The following is a 21327-nucleotide window of genomic DNA, read 5'->3' as shown; positions in this document are numbered from 1 at the left end:
AGCAATCATATCTTCCCCCAGCCTTTGTTTGGTTAGACTAAACAAGCTAAGCTTTTAAGGATCTCCTCTCATAAGATAGGTTTCCCATTCCTGTGATGAGGAGGAAGCACTTCTCTGCACCTGTTCCATTTTGAATTAATCTTTCTTACACATGGGAGACCAGGAATACTGTGTGCAATTCTGATGAGGTCTCACCAGTGCCTTGTATAATGCTATTAACATTTCCCTATCTCTACTTAAAATACCTAGCCTGATGCTTCATAAAATTGCTTTAACCTTTTTTGCAGCCATACCACATTGGTAGGTCATACCACCAATGAACCAATACACCCACCCACATCTTTCTTATCCTCTGTCACTTCCAACTGATAAGTCTCCATCTTATAGCAAAATGTATAGTTAGTTCCACAGTGCATGACTTTGCACTATTAAACTTCATCCCATTTCTATTACTCCTGTTTTCAAGGTCATCCAGATCTTCTTGTATGAAATTCCAGTCCTCCATATTGGCAATACCTCCAAACTTTGTGCCATCCACAAATTTTATTAGCACACTCCCACTTTTTGTACCAAGGTCATTAATAAAAATGATATAAGATTGGTCCCAAAACCAATCCCTGAAGAACTCCACTAGCAACCTCTCTCCATCCTGACAGTTCACCTTTCATCGTGACCCATTGTAGTCACCCCTTTAACCAGTTCCTTATCCATTTTAAATTTTCATCTAAATCCCCATCTTCTCCAATTTAACTAATAATTTCCTACATGGAATTGTATCAAATGCCTTACTGAAATCCAGATAGATTAGATCTACTGCATTTCTTTTGTCTAAAAAAATCAATTATCTTTTCAAAGAAAGCAATTAGATTGGTCTGGCATGATCTCGCTTTTGTAAAACAATATTTCATTTTATCCCAATTACCATTTACCTCTAGGTCCTTAACTATTTTCTCTTTCAAAATTTGTTCTAAGACCTTGCATATATTAGGACCAAACTAACAAATCTGTAGTTTCCCAGATCACTTCCCCCCTGCCCATTTCTTAAAAATAGGTTCTATATTAGCAATTCTCCAGTCATAGGATACAATCCTCCAAATGTACAGATTAATTAAAAATCCTTGCTATTGGGTGTGCAATTTCATGTGCCAGTTCCTTTAATATTCTTGGATGGAGATTATCTGGGCCCCTCAATTTAGTCCCATTAAGCTGTTTGAGTTTGACTTCCACCTCAGAAGTGGTAATTTGTACTTCCATATCCTCATTTCCATTAGCCATCCCGTCACTACCCCTAAACTCTTCATTGCCCTTATCAAAAATATAGGCAAAGTACTAGTTTAGGTGTTTGGCCATGCCTAGATTATCTTTAATCTCCACCAATCCTCAGTGTTTAGTGGTACTATTTCTTCTTTCCTTGTTTCAATATATGAATTCTGTGTAAGATTATGAACTCTATGGGACTGTGTCAGGATGAAAACTCTATTTTGAACGTGGACCCTTTTGTCTTATCTATGGTCTATTTGTATCCATGTTGGGTTGTGTCATAAATAAAGGGAAGGGTAATCACCTTTAAAATCCCTCCTGGCCAGAGGAAAAATCCTCTCACCTGTAAAGGGTTAAGAAGCTAAAGGTAACCTCGCTGGCACCTGACCAAAATGACCAATGAGGAGACAAGATACTTTCTAAAGCTGGGAGGAGGGAGAAAAACAAAGGGTCTGTGTCTGTGTGATGCTTTTGCCGGGGACAGAACAGGAATGGAGTCTTAGAACTTAGTAAGTAATCTAGCTAGGTATGCGTTAGATTATGATTTCTTTAAATGGCTGAGAAAATAGCTGTGCTGAATAGAATGAATATTCCTGTCTGTGTGGTTTTTTTGTAACTTAAGGTTTTGCCTAGAGGGATTCTCTATGTTTTGAATCTAATTACCCTGTAAGGTATTTACCATCCTGATTTTACAGAGGTGATTCTTTTTTACTTCTATTAAAAGTCGTCTTGTAAGGAAACTGAATGCTTTTTCATTGTTCTAAGATCCAAGGGTTTGGGTCTGTGGTCACCTATGCAAATTGGTGAGGATTTTTACCAAACCTTCCCCAGGAAGTGGAGTGCAAGGGTTGGGAGGATTTTTGGGGGAAAGACGTTTCCAAACAACGTTTTCTCAGGAACCCAGATAAAGTTTGGTGGTGGCAGTGGAAGTCCAAGGGCAAAGGGTAAAACAGTTTGTACCTTGGGGAAGTTTTAACCTAAGCTGGTAAAAGTAAGCTTAGGAGGTTTTCATGCAGGTCCCCACATCTGTACCCTAGAGTTCAGAGTGGGGAAGGAACCTTGACAGGTTGAGATTCCAAAGGCTGGTGAAAAAACAAAAGAGGGCAACTGACCAAGTCCCCAAACATTAGAGATCTATGCACTATAGACAAAAGACTGGTCACTACTCAGGGGAATTGGTTTAGTAGTGGGGGAGGTCACCTTGGCAATGATGTCACCTGAAAGGGGTTTGTGCTCATGTGATGAAGCTGGCAAGGGTATCATCTGACAGAGGGGGACTAAAAAGATTTAAAAGGGCAGAAGCTGTTCTACTCAAGGGACATTTCCCCCAATCAATGAGGAAGATTCAGCCACGCATATCGCAGCCCACAAGCCATGCACTGAAGCAGGAGTCTGGACAAACCAAGGGACTCTGACCCCAGCCCAAAGAATGCCCTGGAGTGATGAAGGAAGTGAAGCAGGAACATGTATAGTATTTGTTGTTTTATATGATCTGTACTCTTCTGTGTTTTACATGATTAAGTAACACTAACATGTTAGATTCCCCATCCACTGTCCCCTGACTGCCCCCAGAACCGGGCAGGAGGGTCTCATGGGCCACCGTAGTGGGTGCCCACCCCACCCCTAAGAGCCAGAGGCACCTGCAGGGGCGTGAGGGGGGGAGTCCCGGAGGTGCTTACCTGGGACAGCTCCCAGGAAGCATCCAGCAGGTCCCTCTGGCTCCTAGGGGCAAGGGAGCGTAGCTGGGAGGGAGCAGGACTATAATGAGCAGGAGGAGTGACCACTCCCCCACTGATCACATCAAAAGTGGCACCTTAGGCGCCGACTCCCTGAGTGCTCCAGGGTTGGAGCACCCACGGGGAGAATTTGGTGAGTGCAGAGCACCCACCGGCAGCTCCCCGCCCCACACCCGGCCTCAGCTCACCTCACCTCCTCCTGCTCCCCTGAACACATCGCCCCTCTCTGCTTCTCCGCACCCTCCCCCGGGTTCCCGCGAATCAGCTGTTCAGCGGGAAGCCTGGGAGGGTAGAGAAGCAGGCGGTGGCTTCCCGCTCAGGCCGAGGGTGGTGGAGGTGAACTGGGGCGGGAAGTGGTCCCCCTGCCCCCCCCGGGTTACCTGCTGCGGTACGGGCAGCCCTATTTGCGCCCCCCCCCTGCCCCAGCTCACCTCCGCCTCCCTGGGCCTGAGCGGGAAGCCACGGCCTGCTTCTCAGCCTGCCCCAGCTTCCTGCTGGAACAGCTGATTTGCGGGAAGCCTGGGGTGGGGGGCGGAGAAGCAGAACGGGGCGGTGCATTCAGGGGACGAGGCGGAGGCAAAGCGGAGGTGAGCTGGGGCTGGGGCGGGGTGGGGCGGGGCCGGGGGTGAGGGGAGAGCTGCCGGTGGGTGCTCCAGGGCTTCTAAATTTAACAACCAGTTCTAGCAAACCGGTGGGAACTGGCTCCAGCTCACCACTGGGCACATGTTAGGATCTGTGTCAGCGAGGCAGAAGAGAAGTACTGGGACAGAGGGAGGCAGGGATGGGAAAGCTGGGGAAGAGGTGCTCCTGGATCCATGGTACAAAAGTTCTCTGGGATATCAGGAGACAAAATGTTGCTGCTGGGTAAAGACAGCAATAGGAAATGGACGGCAGTTACTCTCTTCTCACCTCTAAGAAAGGGGAAAATGCTTACAATGGCATGTGGCCCATCGGCGAATGCCAGTAGCAAAAATCCCCAGCAGCCAGAGATGGGAAACTAGACGTGGAGGGCTGTGAGATATTACAGAGAATTATTTCCCAGGTATCTGCCTGCTGGGTTTTGCCCACCTACTCAGGATCTAACTGACCACCATGCTTGGGGTCAGGAAGGAATTTTCTTTTGCGGTCAAAAGCACAGAGACCCTGGATTCCCCACCCCCCACCCCCATCTTCCTCTGCAGCATGGGATATGGATCGCTTGCAGGTTTAAACTAGTGTAAATGGTGGATTCTCTGTAACTTGATGTCTTTAAACCATGATTTGAAGACTTCAGTAAGTCATCCAGCGATTAGGGGTCTATTACAGGAGTGGATGGGTGAGGTTCTGTGGCCTGCAATGTGCAGGAGGTCAGACTAGAGGATCAGGATTGTCCCTTTTGACCTTAAAGTCTGTGTCTATGGAGTCTCCATCTGACCAGTGAAAGAGAGAGGTGTGCATTAAAAGATCTTTCAACCTGAAATAGTCACACACACACAGGCAGAGGGGCTTAAAAAGTCAAAAGTTCAAATAATGCTTTAGGCTATTTTTTTAAATCTTTTTTTGGTCCAATCTTGATTTTTGAGGGTCTGATTCATCATTTTTGATCTTTCAGGTTGGCAATAGTGTGTATGCATCCTTGTGAATGCAACAATTCTCTACAAACATTAACTAATTTATCATAACTCCCGATTCAGAATCATTACATAAGATCTTCAATTTACATGTGATGAAATTGAGACAGAAAAGCTCTCGGTCTCCTGAAAAAGGCCAGCATGGAAATTAGTATTAGATTTAGGATTAGAATATAGGAGTCCCTTTCTCTCAATTCTGTACTTTCTCCACTAGACCAGACTAGATCATGCTATTGAGCTACTGCTCCTTGTAGCCAGAAGCAGCAGTGACTGCTCAGCAGGCAGTTGTCCGAGAATGAACTGATGGTGGTTCTTATGCCCTCAGTGGCTCTGTGGGTAGCACTAACACACCTCGAGTCATTAGCTGATTATGACTATCACTGGGCAAACACCACAGAAACACCCTGGGCATCCACTAATCGCATATGTTGCCCTGTATCATTGAGACACCATTAAGACTTCAGTCTACAGAAGCTAAGGGCTCCATACAACTCCATACAATAAACTAGTAGAGAGAACTATTTTACCGAATACATGATTAAACCAAACAATAATACAGCATGGAGCATGTGGAGATATCACGTATTGTGTGAGAGGCCAGTTCTGCCTCTTTCTACTTCGAATGCCCTCAGCAAAATAATTTTTTTTATTTATTTTGAGTCACAGCAATCCATATAATTAAAACAAATAAACTAAGCAGAATCAAAACCACAGTAAGTAACAAACTAACAGTAAGTGCTGACGACAGATGAATCCAAACTGTCATTCAAAATTATGCTTGCTGTATTAGTTAGAAACTATCACTACTAGCAATGGCATCAGTAAATAGTTGAAGGAATGTAAGAAATTAAGATAGATTGCAAATTATAAATCCCATTGCAAGTGGTATGCAGTAAAGGAAGCCAGGGAGGTTTGGTAGCATAGTGTTTCTATTGGAATCCTGGCTCTATTGAAGTCAAAGGCAAAAGTCCTATTGACTTCAACAAGGTCAGGATTTCACCCCCTTATTTCCACTAATGCCATTTCTGTAGCTCCTGCTGCACCTTTTTACTGTTGCAATTTCTGCTTCTGCTTACCATCATTATCTTTTATTCTTTTGGGTTTTTCAAAATCTTATCTAATATTATTCTGTTTTCATCCTGTTCTTTTTTATTGTGTGGCTGTACTAGAAAATGTGAACAGAGCAGTGAAAGAAGATCCTTTTATTAGTGTGTTTGTGAAATTAGGTTGCTGTACCTTAGTCCAGAGGAAATTAAAATTTAAACTAGAAACTAACAATTAAAACTACATGTAATTTTATTTCAAGTTCAAACATGTCCATTTTCTTCTGATTCTCTCATCTATCCTCTTGTACCTCACCTATCTCTTACAAAGAATATCACAATCAGCCAATGGACTAATTGCCTTCCTAGTAGCACTGAAGCAATCAGGTCAATTTTTGTTTTGACAGTTTTCTTTCCCCACTTCTGTCTCTGCTTCTCACACATTTCATCCTTAAGGTCAACAGTTTTGTTGAACCTGATGAACATAGCTGACGAGACAGGCCCTCACCATGGAAAGAAAAGTAGTCTACGAAGTATCTTGGGCAATTCCAAAAAGGGTGTTGGAGATTAAAACGGAGACTTTGAATGTGACTTGATGTTCTATGGGAGCCAGTTTACTGAGTGAGGTATTGAGAGACGATGTTGTGAGCAGTTGGTGTGCCAACCCAAGGACCCTCACGCTTCAAACACTCTTATGTAACAGTCAGAGATGTTGATCTCCAAGTTGAGATTAAAGCTAAGACATGAAGCTGAACTTTACCACTGAACTTCAATAAAATGCGATGTTTGAGTTATGGCTCCAATGTGACTCCACAACATCGGGCACACAGTACTGTAGCAAAGCAAAGACTCACTGGCATGGCGCCTCCTGCTGGTCTTCTGGGAATTAGCTCTTTTCCAGCCTCAGAGCACCCTCTGTTGGCCAGTGTCTCCCCTGCCTCAGCCCCCCATGTCCCCCCCGGACCCTTTACCTCAGTGTTCTGCCCCAGCAGTACCCTCACACTCTGGGTCTCCCCACCCAGGGGAACCCCCTTCCCCTATGCCCACTTTGCCTCAGTGGCTACTGCCAGTCATCATCTAGCTCCCTCTCACTGGAGCAAACTGCAGTCTGTAAGGGCCACTCATCATTGGCAAGGGGGTAGGACCAGTTGCCTCCTCCTATCCCTGGGCTACACCTCTGTAGCCCCAGTACCTCCTTTAGGCCTTTACCAAGGCCTCAGCCTGGGCAATTGCCAGGCTGGAGCTCCTCTTGCCTTTCCCCAGCACCGCTCTGCTTCAGGTACCCTGCTCTCAGGCAGCTAGGCCATTCCCACTCCAGGGCTAGAGTGAGAATCATTCAGCTCCTGGCTCACAGCCCTTTTATAAGGCCAGCTGTGGCCTGATTGGGTGTGGCCCCATCTGTGGCTGCTTCCCCAATCAGCCTAGCCTTTTCCACCAGAGCTGGGTAACTGCCCCACTACAAGTACCCTTTGATACCGAGGCCAGCAGAATAATTTATTACTTTGGATTTGTATCTATAAAAATTCTACTGTATGGTCTATTCTGAACTGTAGCTCACTAGATTCTATTAAACCTTTTAGGTATAGTTTATAGGGCAGTATTATGGTATCCCATTGATTTGTATCATCTCACCATGTTTCAGTAAAGCCTATTATCTTATGACCACCTTCTATTTCAAGAAACCTTAGTTTTTACTTATAAGATTCTTGCACTGATATAGGTAGGGACTGTGGGACATTTATTCATTTTTATTTTTAGCTGTCTGACTATTTTTAACTCCATAGCCTGACACTCTTCTGGTTTTCCAGAACTTAATTCTGTGATCTCAACCTGTTCCTCCTTCAGTTCTGATATAATTTCTGTTTTAACCCTTCACTGGGTACAGAGTGGTTTTTGGATTACCAGATGTCTATGTCTAACCTGAGTGTTCCCCAGTATAAGAACATAAGAATGGCCATACTGGGTCAGACCAAATGTCGATCCAGTATCCTGTCTACTGACAGAGGCCAATGCCAGGTGCCCCAGAGGGAGTGGACCTAACAGGTAACGATCTAGTGATCTCTCTCCTGCCATCCATCTCCACCCTCTGACAAACAGAGGCTAGGGACACCATTCCTTACCCATCACGTCTAATAGCCATTAATGGACTTAACCTCCATGAATTTATTCAGTTCTCTTTTAAACCCTGTTATAGTCCTAGCCTTCACAACCTCCTCAGGCAAGGAGTTCCACAGGTTGACTGTGCGCTGTGTGAAGAAGAACTTCCTTTTATTTGTTTTAAACCTGCTACTCATTAATTTCATTTGGTGGCCCCTAGTTCTTATGTTATGGGAACAAGTAAAATAACTTTTCCTTATTCACTTTCTCCACACCACTCATGATTTTATATACCTCTATCATATCCCCCTTTAGTCTCCTCTTTTCCAAGCTGAAAAGTCCTAGCTTCCTTAATCTCTCCTCATGTGGGACCCATTCCAAACCCCTAATCATTTTGCCCTTTTCTGAACCTTTTCTAATGCCAATATATCTTTTTTGAGATGAGGGGACCACATCTGCACGCAGTATTCAGGATGTGGGCGTACCATGGATTTATCTAAGGGCAATAAGATATTGTCCATCTTATTCTCTATCCCTTTTTTAATGATTCCTAACATCCCGTTTGCTTTTTTGACTGCCGCTGCACACTGCATGGACGTCTTCAGAGAACTAGCCACGATGACTCCAAGATCTTTCTCCTGATTAGTTGTAGCTAAATTAGCCCCCCATCATATTGTATGTATAATTGGGTTATTTTTTCCTTTGTGCCTTACTTTACATTTATCCACATTAAATTTCATTTGCCATTTTGTTGCCCAATCACTTAGTTTAGTGAGATCTTTTTGAAGTTCTTCACAATCTGCTTTGGTCTTAACTATCTTCAGCAGTTCAGTATCATCTGCAAACTTTGCCACCTCGCTATTTACCCCTTTCTCTAGATCACTTATGACTAGGTTGAATAGGATTGGTCCTAGAACTGACCCTGGGGAACACCATTAGTTACCCCCCTCCATTCTGAAAATTTACCATTTATTCCTACTCTTTGTTCCCTGTCTTTTAACCAGTTCTCAGTCCACGAAAGGATTTTCCCTCTTATCCCATGACAACTTAATTTATGTAAGAGCCTTTGGTGAGGGACCTTGTCAAAGGCTTTCTGGAAATCTAAGTACACTATGTCCACTGGATCCCCCTTGTCCACGTTTGTTGACTCCCTCAAAGAACTCTAATAGATTAGTAAAACATGATCTCAGAAACCATGTTGACTTTTGCACAACAATTTATGTTCTTCTGTGTCTGACCATTTTATTCTTTACTATTGTTTCAGCTAATTTGCCCGGTACTGACTTTAGATTTACTGGTCTGTAATTGCCAGGATCACCTCTAGAGCCCTTCTTAAATATTGGTGTTACATTTGCTATCTTCCAGTCATTGGGTACAGAAGCTGATTTAAAGGACAGGTTACAAACCATAGTTAATAGTTCCACAATTTCACATTTGAGTTCTTTCAGTACTCTTGGGTGAATGCCATCTGGTCCCAATGACTTGCTACTGTTAAGTTTCTCAATTAATTCCAAAACCTCCTCTAGTGTCACTTCAATCTGTGACAATTCCTCAAATTTGTCACCTACAAAAGACGACTCAGGTTTGGGAATCTCCCTAACATCCTCAGCCGTGAAGACTGAAGCAAAGAATTCATCTAGTTTCTCCATTATGACTATCATCTTTAAGTGGTCCTTTTGTATCTTGATCCTCCAGGGGCCCCACTGGTTGTTTAGGAGATTTTCTGTTTCTGATGTACTTAAAAAACATGTTATTACCTTTTGAGTTTTTGGCTAGCTGTTCTTCAAACTCCTTTTTGGCTTTTCTTATTACATTTTTACTTTTAATTTGGCAGTGTTTATGGTCCTTTCTATTTACCTCACTAGGATTTGACTTCCACTTTTTAAAAGATGCCTTTTTATCTCTCACTGCTTCTTTTACATGGTTGTTAAGCCACGGTGGCTCTTTTTTTAGTTCTTTTACTGTGTTTTTTTAATTTGGGGTATACATTTGGAGTATATCTGTCAGCTTTTCCTCAGCATCTAGATTAAAATCCCCTTCAGACCTTGCAAATAATCTCTGCCAGCAGTCAGGTTCCACTTTGGTTAAATTAGAGCCCATCCTTTCTGCATACACTCTTACTGATCCACAAAGTTCCCAAGTGCTCATAAATCCTCCTCCTTCATACCAACTTTTCATCCATTCATTGTGCTTCTGACAATCCCACATCTGTCTGAACCTGCATATACAAACAGAAGCATTTTAGGGAAACCTACTACAGACACAAGCAGCCTTTTTTCTAGTCATCTAAATTTAGCTTCCACGAACTCTCTCCTACACATCCTTAGGTCACAACCACAGGCTCATCCTCAGCACCATCTTCTGTCTAGATGATTCATTAAGTCTGTTGCCACCAAGAAAGGAAACCACTGAATTGTCCTCACAGTCACAACACAGTCTTCTACCTGTGACTGAATTCCATACCACCATCAATTGATGAGGTCTCACAACTGTAACCCCTCTCTTGTGTGACCTCCTTAGTGTGCAAAGAATGATCATTAATCAGCCCCCTTTACTTCTATCAGAAAGCGTGTCACAAGGAGTCTGTCCTCCCATTCCACCTGGGTCTCCCTTTCATCATAAGTCCACTTTTTTGTCCTTTCATGAAAGAAATTAAAATGAAGGTTTCATCTGGTTTGTTTGATCACCACATATTTTATGTAATTCTTCGCAATATAAAAACCACAGACAGAAGCTGCTGCTGTGATAGATACCTAGCTTTCTAATTTTCCTCATTAAAGCTTGACATCAGCCAGTTTAAGAAGCAAATCCACGAGATGAAAAATAGCAACACGTGTGTTATATTTAATTCTCAATCCTTTACAACATGTTTCAGTGATACTGCATCTTTCTGAACCTCATACAAAAGATAAACTTACAAAAGGAAACATTAAAAGCAAATGTAAGTTGCTACTGGGAGTTTATTTATTTCTACAGCTCCACTTAAAATTCCATCCCACAATTTCATGTGCATCTGTCAAATATATTGTGTGTCTTGTGTACTTTATGCAGTGAACCAGATGCAAAACTTTCAAAATCCTCCATTTTTCACTACTTAATATTAAAGGAGAGAGGTGAGGTCAAATGGTCTGAGCATAGTCGTGTGAGCTGGGAGCTTCTGAGTTCTAATCCCAGTGCTGATTCCCTCTGATCTTGAGCAAGCCACCTAATCTCTCTTCCTCAATGTTCCCATCTGTAAACCTGGGATATTGCTGCTCTGCTCATGAACTTCATAGGGACATTGTGAGAATTACCTGATTTTTTTAAAGCCCTTTGAAGATTAAAAGTGCTAAGTATTACTAATGTCTCATATATTCTTAAAAGAAAATATACATGTTAGGAACAAAGCAATCACCACAAAAATACCCACAAGAGGCATGTAGCTAAGAAAGAACATCACTGATTAAGGGTTTATCTAAACTGTAATTGGAGGTGTGATTTGCAGCTTCTGTAGACGTACCTGTGCTGACCTCTAGCTAGCTCATTAAAAATAGCAGTGAGGTTGTGGTGTCATTTACTTCAGTGTGGGCTGCACAATTCCTCTTGGCCCCCTGGGTAAGTACTTGCTTGTGCAGCCCTCGTTGTCATGACCTCACCTCTATTTTTCACAATCCAGCTAGATTTCAGTGAGCATGGGTAAGTGTACATGAGATGTAAATCACAGCCTGCCTGCTGTGTAGACACACACTAATCGAACAGAAGCATCTAAACTACCAAACAAGGGTCCCAATTTTAACGTCCAGTACCTTGGTTCATCTCCCATTGAAATTAGTGGGACGTTTAATCCATGGGGTTGAAGTGGGTGAGAGAGTTTCTGGTGGGGTCAGACATGTGAATAGCTTATTAATAGAACTACTGCTGTTCTGAAGCTGTTCATTTAACTTTAAATGCAATTTGCCCACGATCCGTTATATCCAACAAGTGAGTAACTGGGATGTCCTTCTCAAGGGACTGAATTAACATATGTCATAAGCAATAGTCCATGAAACATCATCTCTTTTATCTCCTTGAAAGTGACATCAGAGGAATGACTAATGGGAATGATACAGAGAGCTCTTCCTATTTCTCTTTGCAGTAGACCTGGTCTCATTTGTGAGTTTTGAATCACATGTGCTAGCACAAAAGCTGGGTGACAGCTGGCAAATGAAATGTTACCATGGTATTACTCAACAATAGAAATCTATTAAATATATAATTTAAAAGAAAATCAGATTAGCCAAGGCACATGCCTCAATAAAGATTAAGGGCATGGCTACACTTGCAGATGTAGAGGGCTGTGAGTTAAACCCACCTTCGGAGAGCGAAGTAGGGAAAGCACTGCAGTCTGTCCACACTGACAGCTGACAGTGCACTGGCGTGGCCACATTTGCAGCGGCATTGGGAGCGGTGCATTATGGGCAGCTATCCCAGCATGCAAGTGACTGCAACATGCTTTTCAAATGGGGGGGGGTGGAGTGTGACAGGGAATAAGTTGTGTGTATGTGGGGGGAGAGAGAGTGGGTTTTTGGGGTGCTGAGAGTGTGTCAGTATGCTGTCTTATAAAGTCAGACCCCGCCCACCCTCACCCCCGCCTCTCTCTCACTCACTCAAAGCAAACAGTAAACGGTTGCTTTTTCTCAGAGCTGATAAGCAGCCAGCTTCTCCGAAATGGAGCTTTGAAAGGGCATTTCTGCATTCCTGCAGCCAGTTTCACAACAATGACAAGAGTGGCCACTTGACTTAAGGGGATTATGCAACATTTCCGGAGGCTGATCAGAGAGCAGTAAAGCAATACCTCGTTCATACTGGCGCTGCGGCGCTCCAACGGGGGCGCAGCAGACTTTATTCCACTTGCCATGGTGGAGTACCAGCAGTGCTGTAGCCGCGGAGTCAGAGCGCTCTACATGCCTTGCCAGTGTGGACGGGTAGTGAGCGAGGGCACCCGGGGCTCCTTTATTGTGCTGTAACTTGCAAGTGTAACCAAGCCCTTATACTAATTTTTGTGTGTAAAGGGCAATATGGTTGCAAAATACATGTATGGACTTATCTTCCTTTTAATTGTATTGTTTTATTTCCTTCAAGTGAATGTAGTGTTTGTGAACAGTGTCAGATTAAGTGCCCCAGAACTGGAAGTCTTCTGTTTATCTAGAGGAGGATTACAGCACATGCTGTTCAAGATTTCTTCCCTATGCGTCCCCATCATCCAATTTTGTTTTGGAGGCATCAGCCTGTGAGAGAGAGGACAGCTCATTCTCCTGCAACATTCAGTCCTTGGTATCACTTCTGGGCCTGTCAACACAGGCACCAAACATGCCGGTGATTTTTGTAATATTGATATCTCTCCATCATGAAATGGGCTGATGCCAGCAACTCCTTTCCCATCAAGTGTGTGTGTGTGTTCCAGTGTTCATATTTCAAGTTTCTTGGCCAGATGATCAGGCACCATAAAGAGAATTTCCCTGCTGGCTCCCTGGTGTGGACATCTGCCTTCCCATACTGGTGTAGGTGGAACATCAGGGGCATGACAGAATGTGGAGAGGGCACAGCGTAGTAACACTGGGTTACACCTATCCTGCAGTGGCATAAGGACCATTAAGAACCTTATGTCTTAGTCCTGCTAGCAGCTTTAAATTGTGTTGGGGCTAGAGCTAGTCCTGAGGATCAGGACCATACCGTACCCTTCGGTGCCAAACAGAGGTCTGAGGAGAGAATTTTGCCCTTTGTGGGTTGTTTATATATAAATCCATCTAATTTGCTGTGCTTGATGTCATTTTACCAGCATCTTGAGGCATTAAAAATCATAAACATAAATTGTGTTGTGTGTGTGTGTGTGTGTGTGTGTGTGTGTGTGTGTGTGTACACACACACACACACACACACACACACACACACACACACACACACACAATGTTTATGCAATTTTTAATGCCTCAAGATGCCAGGAAAGTGACATCAAACACAACAAATGAAATGGATTTATTTCTAGAATCAAATAAGCATACAAAAATCCTCCTCATTTGCACAAATAGAACTCAGGGCAGTATTGGGCACAATATTTGCATTTTAATCTAGAACTGCTATAGACAACTGCTATAGAGACTTCCCTGAGTCTCTTGCCTGTAAATCTGGCAGATTCTTACTGTGCTCCCACCCTACTGTCCAATATGCAGGCAAAGGATTTCTGAAACCTTGATTTACTGTTCCATTTACAATGGCCAAAGTGTGTTGTCAAGAGAATTCTTTACGGCCAGCTTTGAATGTGTCAACCTTAAGCACTATTTCAGGTTCTCTAACTGTGAACTAGCCTAATCCCCATCAGTTTCTACAACTATCATTTGAAATGCAACCTGACACTTTTTAAGATAGTCTCCTGAAAACCAACATAAACTGGATTGAGAGTTTTGGCTGATAATATCTGACATTACTGCTGTAAATCTCTTCCGTTCTGTTCCAGGTGGCTTCCAAAATTAAGTAGTCATCTCTAAATGTTTAGTGAAAATGGTAGCTGATTTAATAAGCACATTAAACCTTTATTTATAAATTACAGAGCTATTGTTAGTGCTGCAGTTCTATAATAAGCATATAACCCACAGTGCACCTATCAGAGAATTGTCCTGTTACCTGACTGGAAGAAAAAGATACAAAAGTTGTAATTCCAAGCACAAAATAGTCTTACATGCCACATGAAAAATCCTGGATATTCCAATACTTCAAGAAATAATAAAATAGTGCTAAGTCAAGAACTGCTTCCCAAATATACGGCTTTAACTTGATGCTAAAGAATCATTACAAATAAAGCAAACATTGGATTTTCGAAAATATGTAGGAACTCATTTGTGCACCACATGGAAAACCTGAGACATATCGCCACTGCTACAATGATCAACAGCCTCCCCTGCCCAACACACTTTTCAAGATTCATGGATCCTACACATGCCTATCACAACAAACAGTGTGCCTCATCCAGTGCTCTAAATGCCCCAACAACAACTATGTGGGTGAAACTAGAGAATCACTATGCTCTTGAATGAACTCACACAGGAAAATGATAAAAGACAAAAACACCCCATCACCTGTGGGCGAACACTTTTCACAAAGCCATCACTCTCTGTCTGATCTAAGAGTCCTCATCCTCAAAGGAAACCTGCACAACACTTTCAAAAGATGAGCCTGAGAGCTTAAACTCATTACTCTGCTAGACACATAAAATCATGGACTGAACAGTGACACTGGATTTATGGCACATTACAACAATCTGTAATTCACTAACCGCCTCTTTTTGTCTTATTATTGCAGAGGTGTTATTGGGCCACTCTAACTTGAATGGTCCCTCAGCACATATTTTAAGTATTCATACTAAAAATCTGTTGCATTTTGCTGTGATGCTGAAAGTACCTTTCCCAGACTTGAAGAAGAGCTTTGTGGCTTAAAAGCTTGTATCTCTCACCAACAGAAAGTTGGGCCAATAAAAGATACTCACCCACCTGGTCTCTCTAATAGAGGTTTCATATCATGCAATGGGGGAATGTCTGTGAATATCCTCTTCCCAGTTGGGTGTGCATCCTTTGCTAGTATTCAAAAGGTTAAATAACAGCTCTATCCTAGATATACAGCTATTTACTATGCTTTCAGTTGGAGATTATATATATCTCCAACTGAAAGTACAGTAAATAGCTGTATATCTAGGATAGATCTGTTATATATATATATTCGGGAAATCAAGCAAAGAAGCAGCCACGTAAAATAATGTATTCAATGATCTCTGGTGGATTGTTGGAGATAAATGCTTATGACAGATACAATTCTGCCTCACCGAGGAAATTGATAATAAACATAAAGTAGAACCATACATTGTTTCAATACACGATCAGCTTAAACAGTTTTCATGTCCCAGAAACAGATCTGTGTTTTCTGCCTTAATGTTAATGAGGCATTCATTACCCTTTCTCAATTATTGTGTGTTCCATGAGCAGAGCCTTCATATTTTATTTTTATCTTCTAGGTAGAAGTGGCACACTAGGGGCACATTTCCTTAAAGTGTACACTAAGTACTCAAGATGCATCAATATTACTTATCTTAAAGTGCAATTATATCCATACCCCTATGTGTGATAAAGAACTCCTCTTTTCAGCAACTTGAATCAGTTTAAAAAAAAAGACTTCAGAATGAAAGAAAAGCCTGGTTAATCTGTAAAACCTACTCGTGACTAATATTGCTCTTTAACCATAATGGTTTTTAGTTTGTAAAGATGTGCAAATGTTACCCACTGTTCATGCAAGGCTAATATGATCCAGTTATCCTTTGTCAGTCTAAAACTTCCCAGAATGATTAGCAAATCATCTTACATAAGATCACAAAAACCTATGAGCCGTGGTGGTGCTATGGTAGCATCTCTGTGTGCTGAGACAGAGTAAAGCTTAGCAATCCTGTACCACAGGAGAAGATGTGATTTAAAACCTTGCAAAAGGATTTCCTCTCTAGCATCTTCTGTATAGGACAGAGGAAGGGGTGAGTTAAGAGAAAATATAATGTACAACCATAGCAAATTTGATGATCACTTTTATTATTTACTTACATTTTAAAAAGTGAGAGGAGATGCAGGGTTTCCTACGTCCGTGTGCTCAAAAGGTAAGGCTTGTGTCAGATCAGCAATGCTGTAGTGTATCAGGATTTTTCAACTACTTTGACTAAGATGGGATTTGTCAAACAAACATTCAATCTCAAATAAACAATCCTAAAGTAATTTGAAAAACCCAATACAGAAGACAAAAAGATATAAAGCTACATTGTCTGACTATCCATGTCTGTATAACACTCATCACTACCGTACGTGAGCACCTATTCCTGATGTCACCAAACACTGCATGACTCCAGGAACTACAGGTACAATAAATCTCAGACAGAGCATCAAGGACCAAATTTTATCATTATATTAGTTTGCTTTTGTGGGGGGTGGGATGGTAAATAGGTTCACCATGTTACCTTTTGTGTTTTGTTCTCAGTATATATATTTTGCATTTCAAAATTTTATCTCTCTCTATTTTAGGATTTTATTAATGCCTAAAGCTATAATATTTGAACACATTCCACTTTAGATTAGCAAAGCAAAGTTCCTAGCAGATTTTATGGAGTCTTCTACTCTTCTTTCCCTGGTTCTGAGGGGTTTGCTTGGGGCAGGAATGGTAGAGAGGTGACATTGTTGTAAATATCATTCAGGTTACAGTTAGAATATGGTATTCATTCCCCACATAGACAGAACCATTTACATTTGAAACAAAGATGGAAAAAAAGATCTCTGTGATAATAAGCAAAGTCAATGCATGATGTTGCATTTCTATTGCAAGCAAAACTCCAACACTCATTTCAGTGGCAGTTTTGAGTGCCCAAGGAATGAATCATTGGCCTCTGACTTCCAGTGAGTAAAGTCCTATGGTCAAATTAGAATTTATGCATAACAGAGTAAAGGAGAAATATGAATTAGGTAAAACATCACTGGGTCAATTTCCAATGCATCATTCAGATTTTGACATATCCTACTAAAACTTAATTGGAGCTGTTAACTACTCCTCCAACCTCTGTGCAACTCTGCACATTGGCTGCCTGACAGTTTAGGTTGCATCTTATCTTTCATTTCAGAAGACTTTTCCTACTGTTGCCTGCACCCCACCCAACTGGTTGCCAACTTAGACATGCACCACAGAAGAAATGATGATCACTGTAACACACACACACACAAAGTCATGGTTCAAACAAACATTATCTTGTAATGCAGCCCTTATATATATATATATATTGTGTGTGTGTGTGCGCGTGCGCACACACACACTATATAAGGGCTGCATTACAAGATAATGTTTGTGCACGCACACACACGCACACACAGTACAAGAGCTGCATCAGATTTGTATATTTGTTTGAAATATGTGATATGAGGCAACCTGTCCACCTGTCAGGCATGCATGGAAACAATAGGAATGATCAGAAAGTGAAGCATATGGTACCACAATATGATTTGTCCTTAACAGACCAAAAGCAAGTATTTGCCAAAAAGTAATGTGAGTAATAGTACCTAACTACAGAAATGACAGTTTACACATGCAGTACCTCAGTATGGATCAAGTGGCAGTATGCTTGCCCCGGGCCCAAGAGTGGCAGATCCAAATCCGACCCCTGAAATTGATCTTACATCTAATTCTAACAATGATGAACAGCCCTATAATAGATCCTACTATGTTTATTACTACACAAAAATGTTTCAGAATTCCCAGATTTATGTTATCTCCAAAGCAAGAGTAATGTGAACATAGTCAGATAGTAAGGGTTATAAATTTGTGGATAAACAAATATTGATATCTACATTAGTCATATGCTGGGGTGCGGAGTTGTTTGTACCCTAGTATTCTAAGAGAAACAAATAGGGTCTAATTTTCAGCTGACATAAATCAACATAATTGCACAGAAACAAATGGAGCTATGATAATTTACACCAGCTGAGGATCTGATTCCTATGCAGTATGCAAACTGCATTTATTAATAGCTTTATTGTTCTCTTTGCTTACGTGGCAACATGTATGAAACACCAAAATATGGGTTATTTATTTATTTATAAGCTGCAGGAAAAGTGAGGGACTTTCTGAATTTCAATTTAATTTAAGCACAGTTTTCCATTCATATTTTGTATGATCCACCAGATAGATACACAAAATATAACACCAGAAGACTCAGTTTAAATTTATGGGAGGTGGGGGGGAAGGGTGGAGAAGATTCATCCTGTCTAAAACGTACACATTTATAGCTTATATTACTATCTGTCTGTCACTTCAGCATTTAAAGAAAAAGTAAAAAATTACCTTTCCCACATACTGGGGTTCAGAGCCCATATATTCCTCCAGCACAAAAAACTGATTCCATACCCAGCCTCGTTTGACCCGCTGGGCGGATGACCTCCTCCCTGGCATTGTGACAACATTTTCTCTCGGCTGTGCTTCTAAAGTCTGTTGTAGTTGTGGATGCAGTGGTGTTAGGAGACCTCCATCAAACAGGACCCAGAGAAGCAGGGATAAACAGTTCCTTGTAAGCATTGGCAAAGGTTTCCCTACAGCAAGTAATAAAAACTCCAGCACTTAATGTAGAGCTGTAGAATCCAGCTTTGAGGTGGCTGTGGCCTGCACCACTTAGCTTCGGATTTTATTGCAGAAATGCTAATGCAGACATTAATCCTTCTGATGACAAGGTTTTTGCAGCATTAAATTCCATCTAAAGGGACCTATAAAAGAGATTTACATGGCAACATTAAATTACGTAAAATTACATTGAAGTGTTCATCAAAATTCTCACACCTAGTTAGTTTCTTGAGACAGAGAGAGAGGATCAAGAAGCAGAGTTTAAAAAAACTAGTACTATTTTGCTGATAGCATTGAGTTGCTGTAGGATACTGCACAGTGACTGTAGGAATGGTTCATTCTTACTTTGTTTAGTATTACTTTTGTGTCTGTCTGAAGACAAGTGCTCTTTTTGGCCTAGTTATCAAATAAAATTGTTACACCTCATTGATTTCTAATATGTTTACTCTTGATTCGCGCAGAAAATATTGAAGTATAGTGGACCAAATTATCAAGAGGCAGGATGCTGTACCTTTTTTAATCTCTGCCACAAAACATAAGCCTTGGAAACATTTCCCCTTTCTTACCATAACTGGAGCTATACACAGACAGCTTTGCATTGAACCTTATTCTCAGAGAGATGAAAGTGTGTGAATTCCACAGGAACTAAAAAGGATGAAAAGGAAACTATACCAATATAGAAGAATAAAATAAAACCACTGATTCAGAATGCATGTGTCATGACTGGTGGTCTCTTCTCAGAACAGGCCCAGTGTTAAATGGCAGGGATGTTGCAGTTCAGGAGTGGGCTGGGTCCTTAGCTGCTACCATAGTAAAATAAAATAAAATAAAATAAAATAATAATAATAATAATAAATAATACAGTAATAGGGGGAAAATAGCAAAAGAACAGCCAATGGGGAAAACTGCAAAGCTGCGCGCACACACACACACAAAATCGGTAACGCAAGACATTGATATGCATTTACACTGACATATACCAAACCTACAGATTAAAAAATAAATCAGCACAGTAACTATGTGGCTGAGACAGAACTATCATATCAAGGGAACTATTACAATTGTAGTGACCCTTGTAGCAGCCAGATGCCAACAATGTAAAATCATATTTTCTGTCTGTGTGCTTGTCTCAGTGAGTCCTATTAACACATTAAACTATGAACCCCAGTGCAGAATATTTCATATGACTGATGAAAAAAATGTTGTTTTCCAGCCAGTGTAATTACAGCGATGTTCTCTCTCCCTCTCTATTATTTTTGTATTTATGATATCCTTTGATTCATTGACAGTAGTTAGTAAAATGGCAATGGTAGAAGGATGCAAAATAAGCAGTTCCAATATTTAAAAAAAAATATGGATCAAATTCAGACCAACGAAAGTCTGAGCACAGCTACCACAGGAGTCTTTGCACCAAATTCAGTGGGATAGAAATGGTGAAAATTAGCACCCACATCACCTACATATGGCCTGATCCAAAGCCTATTAAAGTCCATCTAAAGATTCCCATTTATTTGGTTTAGCTTTGGATCAGACCCATACATTTTAACTCATGCCATACCATCCCCAACAAAAGCTAGCTCTCTTGTAAGTGAACTCAGGTCTCAACAGATGAAATGTTGTTCTCAATTTCACTGGTGAAAATCCACCGAATCTGCACTGGAGTCAATGCAGTAACTTGGGATTTTAGAATTAGGTAAATATCACAACCTGTCTGCGCACAGCCCCATTGTGTTGGATTTCCACTAACATTCAAGCAACTGAAGTATGCTTGAACAAACGCTCATGGAAAGTGAATTTTAAGCTTGCACAGCTAAGGATTCATAGGCAGCAAATGTTTCTTGCTATGATGATGATGCTATGCTGGTGCAATTGTCAGAACTAGTCCCTTGGCATTTTCATGGGGCCCAAGTATGTCTGTTTGGCATCTCTCCATCCTGGGCTGATTCGACTGCTCCTTCTTCATTGCATGCTGCTGATGGCCAGCAAAGGCAATCATTCTATTTTATATGGGACACTGCTTATTTTCATGGCAGGGAAGCAGAGTTGTTTTCTGCCTAACTTACACCTGCAACCATCATGTACAGTATTTACAATACCAGCAAGACTGAGATTCCGATGGAGATCTTGTGGACAGCAAAGATAGGTTGTTCAACAGTTCTGTGTATAATGTTCTCAGACAAAATGCAGTTTCTCAAGCATCCTGTAAATTTCTTCCAGGATTTAAGACAGGTGAATTTTAAATCTTAAAAAACAAAATGCAATTTATATCATCATGGAATTTACCACTTCGTTAGAGCCATAGTGTGTCATTGATTTTTAAGCAGAAGTCGTCACTGATTTCAGTAAAGACTTCTGCTTTAAAAAATAAAAATAAAAATGCTGCAACATGGCCTTTAGTAAAGAAGACACTGCAAGCTACCTTACTGGATCTATTTTCTC

At 41.3% G+C, this 21327-nt stretch overlaps 1 protein-coding gene across 3 annotated transcripts in view; it reads right to left on the bottom strand.

Moving 5' to 3' along the window:
• The window catches only part of CDH12 (cadherin 12), an 822829-nt gene that overhangs the window by 187231 nt on the left and 614271 nt on the right, over positions 1 to 21327 (bottom strand). For all 3 annotated transcript variants that reach the window (XM_074944993.1, XM_074944992.1, XM_074944994.1), the window contains one exon: positions 18616 to 19031. In XM_074944993.1, coding sequence (XP_074801094.1) covers positions 18616 to 18846 — 231 coding nt within the window. In that variant the 5' untranslated portion in view covers positions 18847 to 19031. The remainder of the gene's footprint in view (positions 1 to 18615; positions 19032 to 21327) is intronic.

This window comes from Natator depressus, chromosome 2 (genome assembly GCF_965152275.1).
Source record: "Natator depressus isolate rNatDep1 chromosome 2, rNatDep2.hap1, whole genome shotgun sequence".
Lineage (NCBI taxonomy): Eukaryota > Metazoa > Chordata > Testudines > Cheloniidae > Natator > Natator depressus.
This window is presented reverse-complemented; position numbering and strand designations above follow the sequence as displayed.